General features: G+C 39.9%; 1 protein-coding gene across 1 annotated transcript in view; it reads right to left on the bottom strand.

The window, feature by feature from the left end:
- The window catches only part of LOC124711869 (nuclear pore complex protein Nup153), a 99,986-nt gene that overhangs the window by 64,881 nt on the left and 13,877 nt on the right, over window positions 1–21,228 (bottom strand). The window contains exons 3-6 of the mRNA XM_047242111.1: window positions 7,684–7,932; window positions 7,473–7,595; window positions 7,261–7,379; window positions 7,073–7,186 (exon numbers count right to left, since the gene is read on the bottom strand). Of these exons, the coding sequence (XP_047098067.1) occupies window positions 7,073–7,186; window positions 7,261–7,379; window positions 7,473–7,595; window positions 7,684–7,932 (605 nt within the window). The remainder of the gene's footprint in view (window positions 1–7,072; window positions 7,187–7,260; window positions 7,380–7,472; window positions 7,596–7,683; window positions 7,933–21,228) is intronic.

The raw sequence follows: 21,228 nt of genomic DNA, 5'->3' as shown, positions 1-21,228 counted from the left end.
TTGTAAAGACACTTTGTTGAAAAAAATATCGCCATGGGAAAACACAAAATGTAAATAAATGTATAAATTCTGTCACTTGGTCTCTGTTACCAAAATCTGTTCAGATCACAACCCTCAAATTTGGTATTTATGATTCAGTTTTATGCTTCAATGATGGTGTAACAAACAAACCAAAGTTTTGGAAGCACTGGCCATAAAATCTAGTGGAAATACTACAAATTCCACGATGAAAATAGATAAAGAGAGAATCCAACCAGCAGAAATTGCCAATTTAAAAAAAGGAGGGACCAAGATAAGAAAAGAAGACTAGTAAGATTCAGATGATGCTCAGTATGGAGCAGGAAAACATTAATTGTACGTAGTTCTCATAATTAACTATTCTAAAATTGCAATATTGAACTTTAAATTGACTTTTCTAAAAACTACATTTATGACTTTTCAGATACCATTATTTTCTGAACTAAATGGCTAAGAAATATAAAATTTGGTCAATTTGTACTCAGATGGTAGTAAATTATTATAAGTAAACTGAGAATCACCAACCCCAACAGAAACTGTTTTATGATCACTAATGTACACTCCTGGAAATGGAAAAAAGAACACATTGACACCGGTGTGTCAGACCCACCATACTTGCTCTGGACACTGCGAGAGGGCTGTACAAGCAATGATCACACGCACGGCACAGCGGACACACCAGGAACCGCGGTGTTGGCCGTCGAATGGCGCTAGCTGCGCAGCATTTGTGCACCGCCGCCGTCAGTGTCAGCCAGTTTGCCGTGGCATACGGAGCTCCATCGCAGTCTTTAACACTGGTAGCATGCCGCGACAGCGTGGAAGTGAACCGTATGTGCAGTTGACGGACTTTGAGCGAGGGCGTATAGTGGGCATGCGAGAGGCCGGGTGGATGTATCGCCGAATTGCTCAACACGTGGGGCGTGAGGTCTCCACAGTACATCGATGTTGTCGCCAGTGGTCGGCGGAAGGTGCACGTGCCCTTCGACCTGGGACCGGACCACAGCGACGCACGGATGCACGCCAAGACCGTAGGATCCTACGCAGTGCCGTAGGGGACCGCACCGCCACTTCCCAGCAAATTAGGGACACTGTTGCTCCTGGGGTATCAGCGAGGACCATTCGCAACCGTCTCCATGAAGCTGGGCTACGGTCCCGCACACCGTTAGGCCGTCTTCCGCTCACGCCCCAACATCGTGCAGCCCGCCTCCAGTGGTGTCGCGACAGACGTGAATGGAGGGACGAATGGAGACGTGTCGTCTTCAGCGATGAGAGTCGCTTCTGCCTTGGTGCCAATGATGGTCGTATGCGTGTTTGGCGCCGTGCAGGTGAGCGCCACAATCAGGACTGCATACGACCGAGGCACAGAGGGCCAACACCCGGCATCATGGTGTGGGGAGCGATCTCCTACACTGGCCGTACACCACTGGTGATCGTCAAGGGGACACTGAATAGTGCACGGTACATCCAAACCGTCATCGAACCCATCGTTCTACCATTCCTAGACCGGCAAGGGAACTTGCTGTTCCAACAGGACAATGCACGTCCGCATGTATCCCGTGCCACCCAACGTGCTCTAAAAGGTGTAAGTCAACTACCCTGGCCAGCAAGATCTCCGGATCTGTCCCCCATTGAGCATGTTTGGGACTGGATGAAGCGTCGTCTCACGCGGTCTGCACGTCCAGCACGAACGCTGGTCCAACTGAGGCGCCAGGTGGAAATGGCATGGCAAGCCGTTCCACAGGACTACATCCAGCATCTCTACGATCGTCTCCATGGGAGAATAGCAGCCTGCATTGCTGCGAAAGGTGGATATACACTGTACTAGTGCCGACATTGTGCATGCTCTGTTGCCTGTGTCTATGTGCCTGTGGGTCTGTCAGTCTGATCATGTGATGTATCTGACCCCAGGAATGTGTCAATAAAGTTTCCCCTTCCTGGGACAATGAATTCACGGTGTTCTTATTTCAATTTCCAGGAGTGTATATGAAAGTGAACTTTTATGAGTGAAACATTAAAAAATTTAGCTGAAATCCATAAGAGACATTTTGTTCATTTTACTTATCAATGGAGGCATTTATGTTGCATACATTCAGTAAAAATTTCACTGTTCTGACACTTATAGTTCTTTTGAAAAGCATACACGTTCACAGGCTGGAATAGCATTGACAGAATTGCGATAAAAAAAATGCCTTTCATCCCTACTTAACGTCCTCATGAAGCTGTGTCAGGTGTTCAGCATCTTTCATCCGGTTCATTGGAAAATGACTGTGTGTACAGTTCTGCAGCATCATCAAGACATGAATTTCAATGTTTATCAAGCAGATGAGAAACTGTTCAAAATCAGGTACAACATTTATTATGTTTCTCGGGTATTTGAATGTATAATACGATGTACTGTAGTCAAATGAACCTGAGTGTTGGTTGCAGCAATACAGCTTGGAGATGTGGACACTTCTCCACCTCTGTTATCATGCATAAGCAAACTTTATCTCTTACTTGTTTCCCTATCAAAGCCTGTAAATGGTCACCTTCCAACATGCTGCACGCTATAGGGTTGATAGATTGTACCCTCAAAATTTTAAATACAGATAGCAGTCTTACTGACCCTTATATCAAGACTGGCCGTGTCAGTGTACATTTCATGCCATCTGCTCTGTATTAGTGCAGTTTCTGTCTCAATCCCTCAAGACGTATGATTACATTTGGGTTGGGTTTATCTACCCTACAATCCATTACTTCTTACAAACAAAGATTTGCAAGTCCTTGCATTCCTGTGGCAGTTATCTCACATCATGATTGGCTTCATCACTTTCCATACTGTTGTCTCCAAACTAGGGTTTCTTACCTCAAATTTGAACATCTGCCTTTGTTCAACATCCCTGAAAGTTTGTACTACTGTGAAAGTACAGTGTTATTTAGGCATTAGCCAAACCATATTTCTTCCATTCTTTTCTATTATTCTCTTGTAATGATTTTATGATGTACTCCACACTTAAACACTCTTCCTCTACTAAAACACTCTTCCTCTACTAAAACACTCTTCCTCTACTAAAACACTCTTCCTCTACTAAAACACTCTTCCTCTACTAAAACACTCTTCCTCTACTAAAACACTCTTCCTCTACTAAAACACTCTTCCTCTACTAAAACACTCTTCCTCTACTAAAACACTCTTCCATACTAAAACACTCTTCCCAAGTCTGGATATTACGCAGCCATAATATAATCATATATCCACAAGGTAATACCACATTTAGACGTTTGGTGACATTTAGGGAATCAAGAGATGCCAGTTTTGTAATCTCCTGAAAGATTACTACTTATGACCTGTCATCTGAAGACCATTTCAGATTTCTAAGTGCAGCATATGTTCTGTTGTCACAAACACAGAATTTTTAATTGGTGGTTTCTCCCTTTCTCCACTTACTCTTAATTATAATAAATTTACCTCTAACCGCTCTTAACTGTTCATAAAAAACAGTGTTTTTACATGGACAAATATTTTTTTCTAATGACTGACTGGTTTACTGCGCAAAATTTTAACGCACACAAACTAAATGTAAAACCAATGTCTAGTGGTGACCAAAATGATTCAATGGTTTTGCTGTTAAACCCCAGCTTGTTTAGAAAGTTGTAGTTTTGTTGTAGTGGATTGTTATGACAGCGTTTAGATATCATATGGTGCAGCAAAAGAAGATACCAGATAGAGAGAATTGCAAATTCTACTAACAGGATTTTTTTGAAAGTGTTGCAACCTAGACTTCCTGTCATCAAGTTAACATTTGATTAAGAGCAATGGGATGATAAAATGATTACACAACAAAGCTATTTTGCTTAAACAATTTCACTCGTTAAGAGCTGACTTATAAAGACTTCCTGGACCAGCTACAGGAAATGAAATGATTCTCAAACTCTCACTATGCTAGCAATTTTGCCTCTCAAAGTTGGTTTTCATGAGCTCCAGGAAATATTAGCTCCTATCCAGTGTAGTACACAATAATCACCACCAACTGATCTTCAAGAATTTTAGTAGCTTAAGGGGGTAGGACGTCAAACGGGACAACTTGGAGCACGAGAGGCACCACAGGACATTTTAATTTCCACTGTCTATACTTTTACCAACAAATTTATAAAACTTTGTCAGCATGACCAGGAAGGATTCAGGATTCACACTCATAGCAGTGGAAGTTCACAAACACGACAAAATAATTTTTTTTTTTTACATGTGAAATTTCATCATTTTTTCAGTTACTGGTGGCAGAATTTGTTACTATAAGTACAATTTTCTTCATAAGTAGGAGAGACTCTTCGATGAATTTTGCTCAGCATACAAAACATACTTACAGGTGTATGAAACTAGAATTTATTTAATTTATGAAAAAATGAAAAAGCTGTTACATTTTAAACTTCATGTTTAGAACAAACTCAAATTTTATAGTTAATTATCTCAATTTTTACCACAGTTTTTAATAGATTTGGAAAATTCTAGAGCTCCATACACCTGTAACTATGGTTTGTATGCTGTGCAAAATTTATCGAAGAATCTCTCCTAGTTATGAAGAAAAGTGTATCTATAGGAACAAATGCAGCCAATAAGTGAAAAACTGATGAAATTTCAGATATAAAAGAAAAAAAAATATTTTGTTGAGTTTTTGAACTTCTGCTGCGAAACCTGAATCCTTCCTGGTCATGCTGCAAAAGTTTTATAAATTTGTAAAAGTACAGACAGTGGAAATTAAAATGTCCTGTAATGATGCCTCTCCTGCTCCAAGTCGTCCCGTTTGACGTCCTACCCCCTCTTAATGATGCGATTCAGATAATTAACACCAGATAATTTTGTGAATTGCATATTACCATTTAGCAGCAACGTAATGCTGCAATTCTACTTCCATCTTCCACAAATACAATTTCAAAAGAATTTCACTTGAATAGACCCAACCCAAGATGGGGAGAAGGTTCTGCTGGCAGCAATTGAGTACAGCGGATCACGGCTAGCATCGGCATGAATGACACATGCTGCCTGGGTATAGAGGCCATCCCTTGTTCTTTCCTACAGGTGACTAGCTGATTTGGTGAAGACAGGTAGCCTTGCTCACATGGTGGAAGAAGCTAGCTTCACTCGCATGGCAGAAGCAGAGCTATTGTTTTGTAGCAGTTCTCACAACTGGCCGCTGTCCTCTAGTTTGGAGCCATGTGGACAGCTTAAGCCAGAGGCTGAGACCATTCTGTGATGATCTTTGACACGTATTTCTAGAGCTACCTATCAGGTGAACAAATGTAGGACCCTACAACAATGGCTATGAGGGTAGCGGAGTAAGTGTAGCATGCACACATTGGTTTTTTAGGATAGAGAAATACATCCACAGGCCTGAGAACATGCATTCTTAGTCCAGACAGGATAGCATTTGTCACAGCAGATCTGCGAAAGGAAATGTTCAGACATAAATTAAATTTCTGGGACCTATGGAAAGACCCCGGAACTAGACTAACTTATAAGCAGTTGCAATGGCCACATAGTACTAGGGACAAAAACTTGGCCAACATCAGGTGTCAATAGCAATGCAATTCTGAACTCCAACTGCAATGTGTAACGCAAATATAGGCTGAAGGCTGGTGGTAAAGGCAAGCTTATAGCAATAAAAGTGATAACATAATATCTAGTGAGATTACAACAGATTCAGAATGTGAAAATCTGGGTGAAGGTAAGTGTCGAAGGTGGACCAATATGGTCATCAGATGCTTTTATAGACCCCCTGGGCAATGGCAGAACATCTGAGGGGGGAAACTTGGGAGAACATGTGTTGATTTCCTGGTCGTGTTATAATTTTAGGTGGAGACTTCCATTTACAGTTTATAGATTGGGAGACTAGAGTGATTAGGACAGGTAATAGGGTAAGAGAATCATATGAAACTGTTTTAAGTGCCTCGTCTGGAAATTACATTGAGCAATTAATTAGAGAACAGACTCATGAAGATGCCTGTGAAGTACTGGATGGTTTAAGCAAAAGCTTTTGAACGCTAGGTGTATTTGTCGATTTAACTAAGGTGTTTGAGTTGATCACAAAATATTACTCCAAAAGTCAAACCATTATGGAATACGGGGAGTAGCTCACAACTGGTTCACCTCTTACTTTAACAACAGACAGAAAAAGGTCATTATTCACTGGGTTGAGAATGGTTGTGATGTGGGGTCCGAGTGGGAGACGGTCAGTCAAATGGGTGGTGCCCTAGGGATCAGTGTTGGTGCCATTCCTGTTCCTTATTTACATACATGATATGCAGGTAATGAATTGCAGGTAATAAAGAATAACAGGTAATTCTAAAATATTTCTGTTTGTTGATGACTAAAGGGTGTGTGTGTGCAACATTGGTTCTGTTTCAAATAGTGCAGTTCACGACATAAGTTCATGGCTTGTACAAAATAAACTAACGCCAAATCACAGTGCGCCTCAGTTTTTATAGTTTCTAACACACACTTCAACAAAACCACACTTTTAATTTCACAGAATGGGCATATGATTAGTGAAACTGAACAATTCAAATTTCTTGGTGTCCCGATAGATAGTAAACTGTCGTGGGAAATCCATACTCAGGATCTTGTTTGAAGACTGAATGCTGCCATTTTTACTACTCGAACGGTATCTGAAGTAAGCGACAGTTCGACAAGCGTCCCCCCCTCCACCGCCCCCCACACACACTTTACTGTCATTTCTTGTTAACAATGTCAGCTTATTCCCAAGAATTAGCAGCTTTCACTCAGTTAATACTACGCAGAAAGCCAATCTGCATTTGGATCGCACTTCATTAACTCTTGTGCAGAAAGGTGTGCAGTATACTGCTGAATCAGTTTTCAATAAGCTACCACAAGAATTCAAAAACCTTAGCAGTAGTCAATGTGCTTTGAGGACTCTACCCAGAAATGGTGAATCACAGCAGATTATTGCAATATCATGCAATCTGAACATAAGCTTAGCTGTGAGTTACATTGTGTTACTCCTGCATGTTTTGTAGGGTGAAAGCTGTTACAGTAACTGGTTATATCATGACTATTTACCTCGGGTGTAAAGTCGTGACTGCGTCTGTATGCTGATGCACCTCCGTAACCAGTCCGCCCAGCATAAAATGGTGAATTAATGACAGCCGATCTTGAAAGTGAGGTATCCGATTCCTTGAATGCAAGGGGAAATCATTACAGCATTGCTTATATAAACAACAAAAATTACAATGTTAAACTATACCAACCAAACTTGGAGACCCAAATGCTGATACATTAAATAAACTTCTCCTCCTGTTCAAAGGAGTGTTCATTCTTGGACTGCGTGTACGATTAAGTAACAGTAATCTCCTGCTGTTCGTGGGAGCTGCAAATAAAATGAATATCATGCCAATAACAAGCAAAACACTAAACACACACTTAAAACACATCATAACATGAAAAAAAAATATAAGCTTACTCGTGTTGTCAAAGTTTCTTTTTGTATTTGATGCACTATTATTAACGGATGTCTGATGAGCCACATGGTGTGGGAGAGATGAGCATCCACTTGTCGATTCACTACTCTCCGACACATCATCTCCTACACAAAGGTAAGAAGTACATTACAGAAATGAAAAAAAACCTGACAACATGAACACAGCTGAAATTACAGAAGTCTGCAGTCATACCATTTATTTTTCTGTCAACACTTCCTGAGCTGACAGTAGATTGATTTAAATAAGTTGACAGAGATGGACGTGGCCTGATGTTTCGATGCTCTCTGACAGAACTAATTCCATCAGTTGTAAGGCCTGCTGATGCTACAGCATTTAATTTAATTTGCTGTTTGTTAAGGCCACTAGGGCCAGGGACTGGATCATCAGTAATCCTTTGAGGAGAATATCTCGATTCAGTCTCTGGTCTTTCTGCCACCAATGCTGTAACAAAGGAGAACATGAAATAAAAGTAAGTTTCCTCAATATTACAATTAAAATAACAATAACATCATGCACACAAACAAAAATTCTCATTTTCAAATGCTGGATGGTATGGCTCAATGCAATTAATGTAGAGAACACACACACACACACACACACACACACACACACACACACACACACACAGAGAGAGAGAGAGAGAGAGAGAGAGAGAGAGAGAGAGAGAGAGAGAAACTGGGTTTGTTGTACATTTTACATAGCAGCATTGCCTTTGACTCAAATCATTTATTTGCCGAATACTGCCATTATTATATGAAAACTAAATGTCAATAACAAGGCTTCATACATGCTCTGATACAACCCAAAAGAAGAGTCGGGAGGGGGGAGTATTTCTGGCACTTACTGCTTTAGCAGCTATTAGATTCGACTGCTGCACACTATGACCATGATCACTTTGACTAAATCCTGAGAAAATTTTATTAAAAATGAAAAAAAAATATGGCTAGGAATTACCAATATTAAAGGAATCCTGATGATATAACAGCATTTCCAATAAAAGATTTATTCCTTCTTCAGGACTGGAACTGTACAGGAGGAAGTAAGGCAGGGAGAGTCTTAGGGGCAACTGACACAGGGTGGTGCTCTTTGAAATTTGGCAGCTTCCCACACTTTTCATTTGATTTTGTGAACAACCAAAACATTTATTTGAAATCTGTAACTACAGTGTTTTCTGCTTCACATTTTCCATTTATATTTTGCTACAACTCACTGGGATACAACTTCTATTTTTAAATTTTTATGCAATATTACTACATAGGTCATAGTCCACACTTAATTCTTTCGTATGTCTACAGTAAATCATCAATACTTTTATTCTCAAAATTTTTCTACAACAATTGCACTGACCACAAAATGCAGGTCACATTAATGGTCTAATTGTACCCCTTTTCTAAGCCACTCCAGTAGTTTTCCTTCACGCCTCTTCCTTCTCCTTCACCTCTTCTGCCAGAAGAAGCGCCACTGGCTCTGAAAGCCTGGGTAAGTTAAGCCTGTGTGTGTGTGTGTGTGTGTGTGTGTGTGTGTGTGTGTGTGTGTGCGCGCGCTCCCACTGCTGCCTGATGAGTACCTCTTTTTTATCTATCCAATCATATTATATGCTACACATCAGTAGGTCATCACAGTTTAGATTTGATAATAAGATTCACTGGCCTTTCCAACCCAACCGTCATCGTCCGACATAACCTAGACCTCATGCTAAGATACAGATCTAAAGTCCAAAAAATAATACAGACCAAAAACAAATATTGTCAGCATTCTAATCTCACTCTATTTGACTGCATATTATGTCACGCACCACACTGAGTTACAGGACGAAGTTGACATCTGGTACTGGTAGGTCCAGTTGACCTGATTGACATAACTGATAATGCCATTTCCTGTGAAGAATAAACTAAACTATGCTGGGTCATGAACCATGGACCTTGCCATTGGTGGGGAGGCTTGCGTACCTCAGCGATAAAGATAGCTGTACCGTAGGTGCAACCACAACGGAGGGGTATCTGTTGAGAGGCCAGACAAATGTGTGGTTCCTGCAGAGGGGCAGCACCCTTTTCAGTAGTTGCAGGAGCAACAATCTGGATGATTGACTGATCTGGCCTTATAACACTAACCAAAACGGCCTTGCTGTGCTGGTACTGGGAACGGCTGAAAGCAAGGGGGAAACTACAGCCGTAATTTTTCCCTAGGGCATGCAGTTTTACTATATGGTTCAATGATGATGGCGTCCTCTTGGGTAAAATATTTGGATCTCCGGGTGGGGACTGCTCAGGATGACGTTGTTATCAGGAGAAAGAAAACTGGCATTCTACAGAACGGAGCGTGGAATGTCAGATCCCTTAATCGGGCAGGTAGGTTAGAAAATTTAAAAAAGGAAATGGATAGGTTAAAGTTAGATATAGTGGGAATTAGTGAAGTTTGGTGACAGGATGAACGAGACTTCTGGTAAGGTGAATACAGGGGTATAAACACAAAATCAAATAGGGGTAAAGCAGGACTATGTTTAATAATGAATAGGAAAATAGGAATGTTGGTAAACTACTACAAACAGCATAGTGAACACATTCCTGTGGCCAAATAGAACGAAGCCCACACCTATCACAGTAGTACATATTTATATGCCAACTAGATTCGCAGATGAAGAAGAGATTTATGAAATGTATGATGAAATAAAAGAAATTATTCAGACAGTGAAGGGAGACAAAAATTTCATAGTCGTGGGTGACTGGAACTTGATAGTAGGAAAAGGAAGAGAAGGAAATGTAGTAGGTGAATATGGAATGGGAGTAAGGAATGAAAAAGGAAGCCACCTGGTAGAATTTTGCACAGAGCATAATTTAATCATAGCTAACACTTGGTTCAAGAATCATGACAGAAGGCTGTATACATGGTAGAAGCCTGGAGGTACTGGAAGGTCTCAGATATATTATATAATGGTAAGATAGAAAGATGAAATAGTGAAGGTAGCAGAGGATCAAGTGAGTAAAAAGACGAGGGCTAATAGAAATCCTTGGGTAACAGAAGACATACTGAATGTAATTGATGAATGGAGAAAATACAAAAATGTTGTAAATGAAGCAGGTGAAAATGAATACAAACGTCTCAAAAATGAGATCAACAGGAAGTACAAATTGGCTAAGCAGGGATGGCTAGAGGACAGATGTAAGGATGTAGAGGCCCATATCACTAGGGGTAAGATAGATACTGCCTACAGGAAAATTAGAGAGACCTTTGGAGAAAAGAGAACTACTTCCATGAATATCTAAGAGCTCAGATGGAAACCTAGTTCTAAGCAAAGAAGGGAAAGCAGAAAGGTGAAAGGAGTATATAGATGGTCTACGCAAGGGCGACGTTCTTGAGGACAATATTATTGAAATGGAAGAGAATGTAGGTGAAGATGAAATAGGAGATAAGATACTGCATGAAGAGTTTGACAGAGCAGTGAAAGACTTAAGTCGAAACAAGGCACCAGGAGTAGACAACATTCCATTAGAACTACTGACAGCCTTGGGAGAGCCAGTCCTTACAAAACTCTACCATCTGGTGAGCAAGATGTATGAGACAGGCGAAATACCCTCAGACTTCAAGAAGAATATAATAATTCCAATCCCAAAGAAAGCAGGTGTTGACAGATGTGAAAATTACCGAACTATTAGTTTAGCAAGTCTCGGCTGCAAAATACTAACACAAATTCTTTACAGATGAATGGAAAAACTGGTAGAAGCCGACCTCGGGGAAGATCAATTTGGATTCTGTACAAATGTTGGAACATAGAGTAAGAAAAGACAAGCCCACATTTCTAGCATTTGTAGACTTACAGAAAGCTTTTGACAATGTTGACTTGAGTACTCTCTTTCAAATTTTGAAGGTAGCAGGGGTAAAATACATGGAGCGAAAGGCTATTTACAATTTGTACAGAAACCATATGGCAGTTATAAGAGTGAAGGGGCATGAAAGGGAAGCAGTGGTTGGGAAGGGAGTGAGACAGGGTTGTAGCCTGTCCCTGATGTTATTCAATCTGTATATTGAGCAAGCAGTAAAGGAAACAAAAGAAAAATTTGGAAAAGGTATTAAAATACATGGAGAAGAAATAAAAACTTTGAGGTTTGCTGATGACATTGTAATTCTGTCAGAGACAGCAAAGGACCTGGAAGAGAAGCTGAACGGAATGAACAGTGTCTTGAAAGGAGGATATAAGATGAACATCAACAAAAGCAAAACAAGGATAATGGAATGTAGTCGAATTAAATTGGGTCATGCGGCAGGAATTAGATTACGAAATGAGACGCTTAAAGTACTCAATGAATTTTGCTATTAGGGGAGCAAAATAACTGATGATGGTTGAAGTAGAGAGGATATAAAATGTAGACTGGCAATGGCAAGGAATGCGTTTATGAAGAAGAGAAGTTTGTTAACATGGGGTATAGATTTAAATGTCAGGAAGTCGTTTCTGAAGGTATTTGTATGGAGTGTAGCCATGTATGGAAGCGAAACGTGGAGGATAAATAGTTTGGACAAGAAGAGAGTAGAAGCTTTCGAAATGTGGTGCTACAGAAGAATGCTGAAGATTAGATGGGTAGATCACGTAACTAATGAGGAGGTATTGAATAGAATTGGAGAGAAGAGAAATTTGTGGCACAACTTGACTAGAAGAAGGTATCGTTTGGTAGGGCATATTCTGAGGCATCAAGAGATCACCAATTTAGTATTGGAGGGCAGCGTGGACGGTAAAAATCATAGAGGGAGACCAAGAGATGAATACACTAAGCAGATTCAGAAGGATGTAGGTTGCAGTAGGCACTGGGAGATGAAGAAGCTTGCACAGGATAGGGTAGCATGGAGAGCTGCATCAAACCAGTCTCTGGACTGAAGACCACAACAACAACAACAACAACAACATGCTGGGTCCAAGGGGTACGAAGGGTTTTGCAGAACTCGAAATTACAACAAAATCATCAAATATAAAATTTGAGTGGCGCAGGTCTTCAGGACAAATTTAAGATCCAGGATGAAAATATTATGGGCTGATGAATGCAGAAGGTTAAAAATTGTGACAATGAAAGACAGTCAAAACAAAATCATATTCATACTACAAAATACTATGTGGATAAAGCAGATGCCAGACTGAGAGTCATTGGAGGAATCCTAAGGAAACGCAGTCCAAAAACAAAGGAAGTAGGTTACAGTACACTTGTTCACCCACTGCTTGAATACTGCTCACCAGTGTGGGATCCATACCAGATAGGGTTGATAAAGAGATAGAGAAGCTCCAACAGAAAGCAGCGCGCTTCGTTACAGGATCATTTAGTTATTGCGAAAGCATTACAGAAATGATAGATAAACTCCAGTGGAAGACTCTGCGAGAGAGACGCTCAATAGCTCAGTACGGGCTTTTGTTGAGATTTCAAGAACATACCTTCACCGAGAAGACAAGCAGTATATGGCTCCCTCCTGCGTATATCTCGCGAAGAGACCATGAGGATAAAATCAGAGAGATTAGAGCCCACACAGAGGCATACTGATACACTTTATTTCCACAAACAATACGAGACTGGAATAGAAGGTAGAACCGATAGAGGTACTCATGGTACCCTCCGCTTGCGGAGTATGGATGTAGATCATCATACACTTGCCAAGTATAAAATCTGACAGCTCCTTCATATTCTCAAATACTGTTAACAGTGAAGAGGACACCCGCGTTAGCAAAGATGTCAGACAGATACGGAATCAACAACTACATAGATGTTGGACAACTTTTTTCTCCATAAATAAACAACACAATTTAGATTTTTAGTGCAACAGTTATTTTTTGACCTATTTTAAGGTCACTGAACTACATCACCACACAGGACCACAAATTCAATTCTACTGCTCATGAATTCTTGAAAGAAGCTTATTCAACCATTTATGGATAAAATTGGGATTATTTCAAGTTAAGCTGGGAGCAACACATCTTTCACAGCTCTTCTCCATAGTGATTGGATATATATTTTGCAATGAAATTTACGAGGGCATGCCTTACTATATTCTTTATATGCTGAAATTCATTATGCTGGCCGGTAATATCTTTATGCAACATCAATTTCTCCTTGACAGATTAATTCCAAAGAAACAAGCTTTGCTGTGAGTAAATTATATTAACACTTGAGGTTTAACACATCATTTTAGGGAAAATGATGTGTTACACTCTCTGTCCTTAAAGAAGATGAAAGAAGAATGTGACATTTAATGAATATTTGTATTAGTGAAGTTAAGTTTCGAATAAAATACTGTCAGAGAAACAGTATATTATTATTGCAGGCAATGCAAGTTACATCGCAATAGGAAAGCATAGCCCCCACAAACACACATATGATAACAGACACAGAGTTGTTCAATTTGCACTAGCACATAATACGGTTGAAGGTAGCACTATGTTCCCACACAAAAGGAGTTATGAAGCAAATGACGTAGCCCTAATCAGCATATCTTCAACCAAAATGATCAATAATTATTGATGGCAGGCATTTCTCAAACTTACTAGATGTACATACCTACAGAGGAATAATGAGGATTCAGACCACCATTATGTAATTGCTAAACTACGTGCTCAAATATCTAATGCAAGAAAATTGAAAGGAACACCTCGAAGAAAATATATGCTGTCAAAGCTAAAAAATAAAGAGATTGTTAAGACATACTCTATGAGAACGTTACTGAAAATCTTGCGCTAAACACTTCTAGTGTAAGTGATACTCTGAATCAGAAATGAAGTGCTTGCAGGGACACAGTCATTAAGGCAGCAGAAGTAGTGCTATGGAAAGAAGGAAAACAATCAAAGAATTCCTGATTTGATGAGAGAAGAGAATAAGTTATGAGGAAAAATCCTGGCTTATTGGAAAATGTTTGAGAAATCTTATACACATTTAGTGGCAAGAAATTATCAAAAGGAAAGAAGAGAAGGAACTGCATCGGAAGAAGAAAAGGGAATGGGAAAGAAAGCTGACTGAAAAATTGGAGTTAACTGGAAAAACAAATGATGTCAGAAAATCCTATCAGAAAACTGACAGAGAAAGAACAACATTTAAGCTGCATATTAATACATGTAAAAGTAAAAATGGGGAATTACTTACTGACAACCAAGAGAAATTGCAACGTTGGGTAGAGCATTTTGGTGAATGGTTGGATGCTCTAGAGCCCCCTATTGAAGAAATCCTAATCCACTCAGAAGAAGTTGTTGATGCCGTAGTCCCCACCCCTCAAGGAGAAGTAGACAAAGCAAATGCATGACTGAAGAACAACAAAGCAACAGGGACTGACAACATAACATCAGCAGCTATTCAAAGCCAGGAGTTGAGTTAAATTGTAGGGTATTCAAAATTTTGTGTCTCATCTCAGAAAAGAAAGAGTTGCCAGAAGAATGGAACATAGGGATGGTGTGTTTGATACACACAAGAAAGGAGATATATTTACATGTGGCGACTACAGAGGCATATCACTCCTAAATATTACATGTATTGTCAAATATCTTGTGTAGTAGACTCCCGCCCATAGAGGAAAACATCATTGGAAGTTATCAATGCGCTCAGAGCAGGAAAGTCAACTGTGAACCAGATATTTACTTTCCGACAAATAGTAGAAAAAACCAATGAATTTAATGTTGGTGTGCACCATCTTTTCATTGATTTCAAATCTGAGTATGAAACAATAAATCACGCTAAACTTTATGAGGCAATGCGGGAACTTCGAATGCCTGGGAAGTTGATGCGTTTGATAGAGGTTACCCCAAGGCACCCCCAGTGTACTGTGTGAGTGCAGTCTACGCTATCACCCCAGTTTTCCATACGAAATGGACTAAGACAAGAGGATGGGATTTCTTGCCTACTCTGGCACTCAAAAAGAGTGGTACGTGAATCAAGTATCCAGACAAGAGGTACTACCTACTATAAGTCTGTACAACTGCTGGGACATGCAGGTGATTTGGACCTAATGAGCAGAATGCATTCTCAGCTCTAAAACTGAATGCACGGAAGATGGGCTTGAAAATTAGTGAAGGAAAAACCAAGTATATGTATAATGGTACAAACCAACCCTTATAGCCCACATTAACCTATAAAATGACTGTTGAACGAGTGGAATGTTTCACTTATCTGAGCACAAAGATAGGAGCCAAATGGCAGCACTTCGACCGAAATTACAGAACACAAAAATGGTTCTAATCAATGTTATTTTGGAATACTACAACATTTAAAATCCAAGCTTCTACACGAGAGACTAAGTGCCGAGTATAAAATGCGGATAGGCCCAGAACTTACATATGGCTCAGAAACATGGACGATTACAAAGCAGGGTGAAAGCAGATTGAGATCAGACAAAAGAAGTATAGTGACAAGAGTCTGTGTGCGCAAATGGGAGTTGGAGAAGGTAAAGGAATGACGAGCTTTACGAGTGCTGTAAGGACGATGATGTGGTCCAGTTCATCAAGTTGCGTTGATTGAGATGGGCATGTAATATGACTCTGAGACAGATCATGTAACGAAAGCCAGCTCCAGTGAACCTAGAGGAAGAAGCACAAGAGGACGACTGAAGTTGAGAGGAAGTGACGAGGTTGGAGAAGACACCACCCGAGTTGGTTGCCAGAACTGGAGGCCTACAGTAAAGTCCATGGAGGAATGGAGGAAAATTATTGAGGAGGCCAAGTCACATCCTGGGATGTAGTGCCAATGGAAGAAGAATGCAAGGTACATGGCCACAGCAAATATGTGCACGATGGGTCATCAAGCTTGGAGTGTCTACCTGCTGTGAGCTGCCTGTTCCTACATATCGTGGCTTGGAGGTGTGTTGCAGCCATGGAAGTATGGAGCTCACAATAACAATAGTGATGCCATAGAAGACAGAACAAAAGTAGTTTTAATACTGTTACTTCTTTGTCTGAAAATGGAGAGAGAAAGTGTGTGTGTGTGTGTGTGTGTGTGTGTGTGTGTGTGTGTGTGTGTGTGTGTGTGTGTGTGTAAAAATAAAAAAAATGACAACTCAATGTATAAAGAAGTTTAAACAGATTAATTAGCGTTGAAGAAGAAATACTGTTGGGCAATCTGTAAAATTGAGGATCCAGCTCTCTTTCAGCCTACAGCACTGAAAACACTGCAACGAGAAGTCCACTAGCAAGAGCAGAACACTGTTATTTGGATTTTGATTAACTGGGGTGGACAGTGAAATAAGTGACCACAGAGAATATATTACACAACAAGACAGAGTAAACCAAAAAATAAATAAATTACACTCAATTTTGTCTCAATTCCCTGACAGGGCTGAGAAATAAAACTGACACACCACACTAGACATCACTTGAAGTAGTAACAGCAATGTATTTCAGTTCACAAAATTCATATATTCATCTGACAGGACAGGACACGACAGGACAGGACAGTACATCAAAGACGGAAATAAAACAGCTTGACATTGATGGAATTTTATCTTCCACTAGCATCCAAAGTTATCCTATTCATGTTAGAGTGTCTTCCTCATCTTTGTTCTTGTGACAAGTAACAAAGGTTTCAGCCGAATGTTACATTTCTAATGAGCATTCCCTCACAATAGACTCAATACATATTTCAAAATTAAGAGTTACTTAGATTTACTGTGCTGTAGAGACAAATAAAAACAAATGTAGGTCACAGATACCGCAATCAGAATCATTGAGGGAGAAAGTTATGTAGGACTTTGAATGAAAATAATGTGTAAAAGGTGAAGCTGAGGGCCAATTCTGTATTGGCTTTTAAAAGACGTTCACTTTGCATGTATTTATTACTGCAAGTGAATAAATGCCTATATTTAGTACACCAATCTTTTATTAGTTCAGTTTAAAGGAAATGCCCTTAATCGGGCAGGTAGGTTAGAAAATTTTTTAAAAGGGAAATGGATAGGTTAAAGTTAGATATAGTGGGAATTAGTGAAGTTCGGTGGCAGGAGGAACAAGACTTTTGGTCAGGTGATTACAGGGTTATAAATACAAAATCAAATAGGGGTAATGCAGGAGTAGGTTTAATAATGAATAAAAAAATTGGAGTGCGGGTTAGCTACTACAAACAGCGTAGTGAACGCATTACTGTGGCCAAGATAGACACAAAGCCCATGCCTACTACAGTAGTACAAGTTTATATGCCAACTAGCTCTGCAGATGATGAAGAAATAGATGAAATGTATGATGAGATAAAAGAAATTATTCAGGTAGTGAAGGGAGACGAAAATTTAATAGGCATGGGTGACTGGAATTCGTCAGTAGGAAAAGGGAGAGAAGGAAACATATTAGGTGAATATGGATTGGGGGGAAGGAATGAGAGAGGAAGCCGCCTTGTAGAATTTTGCACAGAGCATAATTTAATCATAGCTAACACTTGGTTCAAGAATCATAAAAGAAGGTTGTATACCTGGAAGAATCCTGGAGATACTAAAAGATATCAGATAGATTATATAATGGTGAGACAGAGATTTAGGAACCAGGTTTTAAATTGTAAGACATTTCCAGGGGCAGATGTGGATTCTGACCACAATCTATTGGTAATGAACTGCAGATTGAAACTGAAGAAACTGCAAAAAGGTGGGAATTTAAGGAGATGGGACCTGGATAAACTGAAAGAACCAGAGGTTGTAGAGAGTTTCAGGGAGAGCACGAGGGAACAATTGACAGGAATGGGGGAAAGAAATACAGTAGAAGAAGAATGGGTAGCTCTGAGGGATGAAGTAGTGAAGGCAGCAGAGGATCAAGTAGGTAAAAAGACGAGGGCTAATAGAAATCCTTGGGTAACAGAAGAAATATTGAATTGATGAAAAGAGAAAATATAAAAATGCAGTAAATGAAGCAGGCAAAAAGGAATACAAACGTCTCAAAAATGAGATCGGCAGGAAGTGCAAAATGGCTAAGCAGGGATGGCTAGAGGACAAATGTAAGGATGTAGAGGCTTGTCTCACTAGGGGTAAGATAGATACTGCCTACAGGAAAATTAAAGAGACCTTTGGAGAGAAGAGAACCACTTGTATGAATATCAAGAGCTCAGATGGCAACCCAGTTCTGAGCAAAGAAGGGAAGGCAGAAAGGTGGAAGGAGTATATAGATGGTTTATACAAGGGTGATGTACTTGAGGACAATATTATGGAAATGGAAGAGGATGTAGATGAAGACGAAATGGGAGATAAGATACTGCGTGAAGAGTTTGACAGAGCACTGAAAGACCTGAGTCAAAACAAGGCCCCGGGAGTAGACAACATTCCATCAGAACTACTGATGGCCTCGGGAGAGCCAGTCATGACAAAACTCTACCATCTGGTGAGCACGATGTATGAGACAGGCGAAATACCCTCAGACTTCAAGAAGAATATAATAATTCCAATCCCAAAGAAAGCAGGTGTTGACAGATGTGAAAATCACCGAACTAGCAGTTTAATAAGTCACAGCTGCAAGATACTAACGCGAATTCTTTACAGACGAATGGAAAAACTGGTAGAAGCCGACCTCGGGGAAGCTCAGTTTGGATTCCGTAGAAATGTTGGAACACGTGAGGCAATACTGACCTTACGACTTATCTTAGAAGAAAGAATAAGGAAAGGCAAACCTACGTTTCTAGCATTTGTAGACTTAGAGAAAGCTTTTGACAATGTTAACTGGAATACTCTCTTTCAAATTCTGAAGGTGGCAGGGGTAAAATACAGGGAGCGAAAGGCTGTTTACAACTTGTACAGAAACCAGATGGCAGTTATAAGAGTCGAGGGGCATGAAAGAGAAGCAGTGGTTGGCAAGGGTTGTAGCCTTTCCCCGATGTTATTCAATCTGTATATTGAGCATGCAGTAAAGGAAACAAAAGAAAAATTCGGAGTAGGTATTAAAATTCATGGAGAAGAAGTAAAAACTTTGAGGTTCGCCGATGACATTGTAATTCTGTCAGAGACAGCAAAGGACCTGGAAGAGCAGTTGAACGGAATGGACAGTGTCTTGAAAGGAGGATATAAGATGAACATCAACAAAAGCAAAACGAGGATAATGGAATGTAGTCAAATTAAGTCCGGTGATGCTGAGGGAATTAGATTAGGAAATGAGACACTTAGAGTAGTAAAGGAGTTTTGCTATTTAGGGAGTAAAATAACCGATGATGGTCGAAGCAGAGAGGATATAAAATGTAGACTGGCAATGGCAAGGAAAGCGTTTCTCACGAAGAGAAACTTGTTAACATCGAGTATAGATTTAAGTGTCAGGAAGTCATTTCTGAAAGTATTTGTATGGAGTGTAGCCATGTATGGAAGTGAAACATAGACGATAACTAGTTTGGACAAGAAGAGAATAGAAGCTTCCGAAATGTGGTGCTACAGAAGAATGCTGAAGATTAGATGGATAGATCACATAACTAATGAGGAAGTATTGAATAGGATTGGGGAGAAGAGAAGTTTGTGGCACAACTTGACCAGAAGAAGGGATCGGTTGGTAGGACATGTTCTGAGGCATCAAGGGATCACCAGTTTAGTACTGGAGGGCACCGTGGAGGGTAAAAATCGTAGAGGGAGACCAAGAGATGAATACACTAAGCAGATTCAGAAGGATGTAGGTTGCAGTAGGTACTGGGAGATGAAGAAGCTTGCACAGGACAGAGTAGCATGGAGAGCTGCATCAAACCAGTCTCAGGACTGAAGACCACAACAACAACATAAGGAAAATAATTTATGTACCATATTTATTTTGTCAATAAAGAGCATTTTTAACTTTGTTATAATACAATCATTTACTACCACTCCTAGTTCCATAACACAAGTACTATAAATGCACCTTTCTGTAAGATAGGCAGTCCCTTTGTAAGATAGGTAGTCCCTTATAAGTTCATTTACAGTGTTCAGTTCTGAACTGTGTGAAGCGATAATAATCACCTTTTGACAGGACATGACATTGCACCGACATTCGGAGTAATTTGGCCTCTACTTTTGCAACATTCTTGAACATTTCATGGTTTTAATCAATGTGGTGTTGTGGTCTTCTGTCCAAGGACTGGTTTCAGGCAGCTCTCCATGCTAATCTATCCCGTGCAAGCCCCTTCATCTTCGAGTAACTACTGCAACCTACATTCCTCTGAATCTGCTTAATGTATTTATCTCTTGACCTCCCTCGACGATTTTTACTCCCCACGCTTCCCTTAAGCACTAAATTGGTGATCCTTTGATGCCTCAGACTGTGTCCTACCAACCAACCTCTTCTTTTAGTCACATTGTACCACAAATTTTTCTTCTCCACAATGCTATTCAGTACCACCTCATTAGTTATGTGATCTACCCATCTAATCTTCAGCATTCTCCTGTAGCATCACATTTCAAAAGCTACTTTCTGTTCTTGTCTAAACTGTTTATCGTTCATGTTTCACTTACATACACGGCTACATTCCATACAAATACTTTTAGAAAGGACTTCCTGACACTTAAATCTATACTCGATGTTAACAAATTTCTCTTCTTCAGCAACACTTTTCGTGCCAATGCGTCTAAATTTTATGTCCTTTCTACTACATTCATTATCAGTTATTTTGCTCACCAAAAAGCAAAACTCTTCTACTACTTTAAGTGTCTCATTTCCTAATCTAATTCCCTCAGCATCATCCGATTTAATTCTACTACATTCCATTATCCTCACTTTGCTTTTGTTGATGTTCGTCTTATATCCTCCTTTCAAGGTATTGTCCATTCAACTGCCCTTCCAGGTCCTCTGCTGTCTCTGACAGAATTACA

The sequence above is a fragment of the Schistocerca piceifrons genome, chromosome 1 (assembly GCF_021461385.2).
Source record: "Schistocerca piceifrons isolate TAMUIC-IGC-003096 chromosome 1, iqSchPice1.1, whole genome shotgun sequence".
Lineage (NCBI taxonomy): Eukaryota > Metazoa > Arthropoda > Insecta > Orthoptera > Acrididae > Schistocerca > Schistocerca piceifrons.
The sequence above is the reverse complement of the archived record's forward strand: the minus strand, read 5'-3'. Positions and strand labels throughout refer to the sequence as shown.